This window comes from Martes martes (genome assembly GCF_963455335.1).
Source record: "Martes martes genome assembly, chromosome: 12".
Taxonomy (NCBI): Eukaryota; Metazoa; Chordata; class Mammalia; order Carnivora; family Mustelidae; genus Martes; species Martes martes.
Genome location: NC_137900.1, coordinates 93,397,352 through 93,402,710, shown reverse-complemented (window position 1 = coordinate 93,402,710; position 5,359 = coordinate 93,397,352). Strand labels below are relative to the sequence as shown.

The window sequence follows — 5,359 nt, the reverse complement described above, 5'->3', positions numbered from 1 at the left end:
CCCAGCCCTGCTCTCCCACTGCTCGGCCCATGGCTCCGCACGCCGTCCTTGAAGATGGGATGGGGGAGTTGGCCGGAGGCCCACCCGGTGGAGGAGGCCTCTCGCTCACCAAGCACCATCCTAAGCTGGCCTGCTAGGGCCGCGGCTCTGGTGGCCGCCAGCGCCCGCGCCCGCAGCCACCGCAGCCGCTTACCAGCTCTGCCACCACGAGCCAAACCCCGGAACAACTTTGAGGCTGTTTTCTGCTGGGAAAACACCCAGTTCCACAAAATCCCGGAAGCAGCGGGTCGGCGGCCTTTCCGTGGCACTTTCTGGCCAGCGCAGCAGCGTGGCGGGGGGTCGCTGTCATGGGCGAGGAACAGGGGCATCCCCGCATGGAAGCTCGGAGACGTTTACAAAATAAAGATACCATGTGTTACCACCTATCTCTCGTTTTCCCAAGGCTTTGGGTTAAACAAGAGCCACCGTTTTGGTCTGCAGCCAGCGTCCTCCCCGCGCACACGGATGGATCTTCCCCGGGATGGAGTTCACACTGTGCACTCGGGTCAGGGACCTATTCCCGGGCCCCGTGAGGACCCTACTCCCTCATTGGTGGGTACAAGTTGGCCCCGGGGACCTTGCTGGGACCCGCTGCCGGCGCGGCCACACTGTCCCTGTCGTCCCGACAGACCCCCGGCCGCAAGGTCAAGGTGGGCCCCTTGAAGCCCCACACGGCGTCCCTGCCTTGGCGCCACAGACGCCTGCTTTAACGCGTCCTCGATTTTGCCTGGGTCAGACTCCCGTGGCATCTTTGGTGGGTCAGACCCTTAGAGAAAGAACAAAGCTTTTGAGCTTTAAGCAATCACTCCGTCAACGTGTTAAAAAAATAAGTTTAATGCAGGTGGCTCATCTCATAAAGAATTTAACAGGCGCTCGCGTCACCGAGCACCTCTGTGTTCACCGTGCCAGCTCCTCATGTGGCCACAACCACAACTGAGGCAGCCCGGCCACACCCCTTCTGCCGTCCTGACGGCGCGGACACGTGTCCACCTCTGTGGCGGGAGCTCTGGGGGATCTGAGTTAACACAGAACAAAACTTTTAGGAAACAGCATGATCTAGTGCAAAAGATTCTCTGCGGTGCTGAGAAGTGGGGTACACGCAGGTCAGCTCCCTGCCAGGCATCCAGGGAGCCTGCAGACTCCACCCGAGCAAGGACTTCGTCCCAGGAGCCCTCCCACTGTCCCCAAGTGGACAACTGCTGGACAGAAGCCGACTACAAATCAAAGAGCATGGTTTACAGCCGAGCTTTCTTCACCTTCTCTTCCTGATTTGGAGCCTTCCTCCCAGGGCACCCAACTGTCCGACAGCTCCCCTGGCCCCTGGACTGCCTGGGCACACAAGGTCAAAGGGGCCACTGCCCATGCTCAGGGGCTGGGGAGGGACAACTCGGGATGAGGAGTCTGTCACCCCCAGGATGGGGCTGTCTGCTGTCCCCGGTCTCTGCCTGTCATCCCAGCACAATTATTCCGAGTGGCTTCTCACCTGCCAAGGAAACCTGCTGTGACTATGGGGCCACCAGGCCACCGTCTCCTCCTCTGACAGAGAAGTGAGGGGTCTGCACAAGACACGGGCCCCCGGATAGACCAACAGGCCCTTCGCTCCTTCCGGCCCCGCATTCAGTTCTGCTTGTCCCTCAGCAGCGGCTCTAACGGCAAGAACACAGGGCAGCCCAGCCCGTCCCCACGCACGCCCAAGAGGGGCTCCTTCAGCGGAAGCTCCGCTCACGTCCCGGGGATGGGTGTGCAGAGGCTGTGGCGCTTCTCCAGACCTGTGATGTCAGCTCCCAGCACGCACGTCTCAATGCCAGCCATCCCTCAAAGGGAGAGAGGTCAAAGCTAGGCTCCCCTCCCCACCCCCAGCCGGAAGGAGTTCAGGGGCCTCCCAGAATTCTACGCTTAGAGAGACTATGGGATCCCGCCTGACGTTTCCAACAAACCTGCCCAAGAGGAAGGCAGATCGCCCCAGACCAGGGCTGGTCCCCGATCTAGGAACTGGCCAAGGCTGCCTGTGACTCCCACTCAACCGCGTCTAAGCAAACCAACGTGGCCCGGAAGCCTGGCCTGGGACTCAGGACCCTGCAGACGCTCAGGGGGACAGACGGAGGGCCTGAGTGCTGTGCCGGGATGTGGGCGGCCCAGGGCAGAGGAGCAGCTTTGTGGCAGTGTGGACGCCAGCCACTTGAGCCCGACACTTCCCTAAGGCTGGGGCTGGGGGCTCACGGGGAGGGGCCGTGCCGCTGGCCAGGAGGCCCTCGCTCGCAGCCTGTGACGCCCGTGTCCCGGAGAGGAAGCAGGGACACAGAGGCTCTCCAAGGGCAGGCCGGGCCAACGGGCCTCACCCTGGCACAGCCTGGAAAAGCGAGGGCTGGAAGCGCGCGCCGGCGGCCGTGAGGCGCTGACCCCCCAGGGACATACAAGGAGGATCAGGGCACAAGACGAGCAGCGGAGGGGGCGCCCGCGTCCCCGTCCCGGAGGAGCAGTCTCAGCATCCCCCCGCCCCGACCCGCGAGGCGGGAGGAGTCCCGACCCAGCCGGTCAGGAGAAGCACGGGCGGCGGGGAAGACACGCGGCGGCGGAGACCCAGGCCGGGCCCTCACATGTCCACGAAGACCATGAAGCACCAGCCCAGGCCCCCGACCAGCAGCACGGTCACGCGGATGCCGTAGATGAGCAGCTCGTTGAGGAGGCGGAAGTCCACGCGCCGGCGGCCCAGCAGCAGCAGCAGCACCGACAGCTTGAGCTGGAAACGCAGCAGGACGCGCACCGCCAGGTACTGCAGGCAGAAGAGCGCGGCCAGCGCGCCCCAGAGCGCGGCGGTGAACAGGCTGCAGCTGAAGTAGAGCAGGAAGCGGATGAAGCCGTACAGCCAGCGCGCGCGCACGTACACGTCGAAGTTGTTGTACTTGGTGCGCGCCGGGCGGGAGGTGCGCGCCGGCCCGCAGGCCGCGTGCAGGCAGGTGGTGTGCGGGCCGTGGAAGGAGCGCACCCGCCGCGGGATGGGCATGACCGGCATCGGGGCCCGGGCGCTGTGGCGAGCTGGTGGCAGCACTGGTGTCCGCGCAGCGGTCCGCATAGGCGTCATGGGCACCTAGGCCCGCGCGTGGCAGCTGAGCCCTGGGGGGTGCAGCGGCCTGCGGGGAAGTGACAAAGACAGGAGCGGGGTGAGCCCCGGCACGCCGGAGCCGGCCCCCGGGGCCACGGGGAACCTGCCCCCTCGGCTCACGTGCCTGGGGGCCGCCCTCGCCGCAAGAAGCACCGAGGACGCTTCAGAGGCACCGGACGCAGACCGAGGGCCCAAGCGCGAAGACCAGACAGGGGGTCCGGAGCCCTGGCGCTGAGGCTCCCTGGGAGTGGCCTGAAGCCGGTCCGCCCCCCTCCCCTCCCTGCCCGGCTGGCCGGGGCGCTGGGCTCCCGCGGGGGCGGGGGGACGCTGGGGACCACGTGGGCAGGCAGAGGACATCGCAGGCCTACGGACCGGGGACCAGGAAAGGACAAACGCCGAGTGGTCTCTGGTGACCGCCTGAATCACTCGTGGGGGGAAAGCTGCACGTGCGGACGTGTGAACAGCGGGGCAGCCGGGGGGCTACGGGCCGGACAGGGGCGTGCGCGGGGGGCGCGGGGGCGGAGGCCGGGCGGGTCCAGGGCTCCCCGCAGGCTCGGCCAGAGCCTGGTCTGAGCCCCGGGCGGCTCCGCGCGCTTGCCTCGGTCCGGCCCGCACCTGCACCTGCGGGCCTCGTCCGCTGGACCCCGCGAGGCTCCCTGCCCGCCTCCCTCCCGCACTGAGCCCGCCGCCGCCACGCAGCCCCCCCCCCGCAGCGTCCGCGCCGCGGGCTTCCGGGGCAGGCAGGCGGCGGGCACCGGCGCGGACCCGCGAGCCACCCCCCAGCAGGCCCGTCCGCCGCTCACCAGGTGCCCTCTCCGCGCCGGCGCCGGGGAAGGCCGGCGGTGCGGGCGGCAGGGCCTGCGGCCCCCCCCGGCCCACGGGGCTCCAGGAGCAGGGCGGCTGCATGGTGCCTACGGCGCGGCGGCTGCGGGGCCCAGCGGCTCACGCGTCCCTGCTCGAGGCCGCCCCGAAGGGCCCGGGGCTTGCGCGCCCGGCGGCAGGCGGCGTTTGGCCCAGCGCGGGAGCCGTAGCGCCGTCCCTCTGCGGCTACCGTAGCACTTCCCTCCCACCCCTCCGCCCGAGCCGACACCGAGAGCGCCTCCCTTCCCCCCGGCTCGGAGAGACTCTGAGAGGCCGGAACTCGACACTTCCCCAGGGCGTGCGTGCTTACGTGCCTGCGTGCGCGCCGGCCTTAGCACTGCCGCCCGACGCCTCGTCCCGCGTACGCCTCCGGCTTCGGTCTGTCCTGCGCAGGCGCAGATGGTGGGCCTGCGCGTGCGGACCGTGGGTGGCCGCTCCGCGCACGCGCGCGCCGTCCTCACGTGTCCGCGGCCCGCGGAGCGGCGGCGGGGCTGGGGGCCGGCCCGCTCCAGCCGCCGCGCCCGCCGTTGCCCCAACCGGACCCGGAGGATTGCGCGCGGACTCGTGAAGGGTTTCAGGCCTGCCGGGTTCCGGGTCGCTCCCTCGTAGATGCGCCTCCGCGTCCCCGAGGCTGGGGGCCCGCCGCCGGGCCGCTGCCGTCCTGCAGGGTGGCCGCCGGGCTCCCCCTCCGCGCTGCCGGCCCGCCGCCTCCCGGGCCCGAAGCCCCGCGGCCCTCGCCTCCGGCCCGCCAGCCCGCACCCCGCACCCCGTCCCTGCTGCGGGCTCCTGGCCCTCGGGGCGGAGGCGGGCGGGCTCCGAGAGGTGCCCGGAGCGACCGTGAAGGGGCAGCAGATGGCGGAAAAGGAGGATATTTTAATAAATATTCCCTACGATGCAGCCTTCTGCCGGCTGGGTTCCTGCGGTAACTGCGTGCTCCGCACTCGGGCCCTCTCCGGGCCGGTCCAGCCCTGTCCCCCGGGCACCCCATCAGGCCCCTCCAGGTCTCTGCGGAGGTCCCATTGCTCGCGACATGACCTGTCCCTGCTCGCCGGTTCTGTTCCTCAGCCGCCTGCCGAGCTCCTACTCACCCTGCGAGACCCCAGTGCAATGCCCCCTCCTCCGGAAAGCTGCCTCCGCCCGCGGCATCCCTTGCCGGGCACCCATGCCCTCCCCAAGTGTGCGCGGGCCTGCTGCTTGCTCTGCGCCGTCGTCCATTCCCAGGGCTGCAGACATCTCGTGGACAGACCCACGCCCCCATCAGCCCAGTTTTCCCGCCCGGCCACGGTGAGACCTGCTTCTGCTTCGTGGCCCGGTGCACACGGACCGTGTTCACACAACCCCGGAAGCCTCACCAAA

General features: G+C 69.0%; 1 protein-coding gene across 2 annotated transcripts; it reads right to left on the bottom strand.

The window, feature by feature from the left end:
- Positions 1–855: 855 nt before the first annotated feature.
- Positions 856–4,209, bottom strand: TMEM250 (transmembrane protein 250). 2 transcript variants are annotated; one of them, XR_013967753.1, is made up of 4 exons: positions 3,946–4,209; positions 1,977–3,170; positions 1,523–1,853; positions 856–1,054 (listed from the first exon to the last, which is right to left on the bottom strand). XR_013967753.1 is itself a non-coding variant. In XM_080819842.1 (2 exons), the coding sequence occupies exon 2, from the start codon at positions 3,119–3,121 to the stop codon at positions 2,633–2,635; it is 489 nt and encodes a 162-aa protein (XP_080675968.1). In that variant the 5' UTR covers positions 3,122–3,170; positions 3,946–4,166; the 3' UTR covers positions 856–2,632. The 2 variants fall into 2 exon arrangements, 1 of the variants encoding a protein (XP_080675968.1); XM_080819842.1 differs by having other exon boundaries at positions 856–3,170; positions 3,946–4,166.
- Positions 4,210–5,359: the final 1,150 nt, after the last annotated feature.

What these genes read in the sequence shown, in the direction of transcription:
- TMEM250 (XM_080819842.1), bottom strand. Translation starts at nt 3,121, where the DNA reads ATGACGCCTATGCGGACCGCTGCGCGGACACCAGTGCTGCCACCAGCT.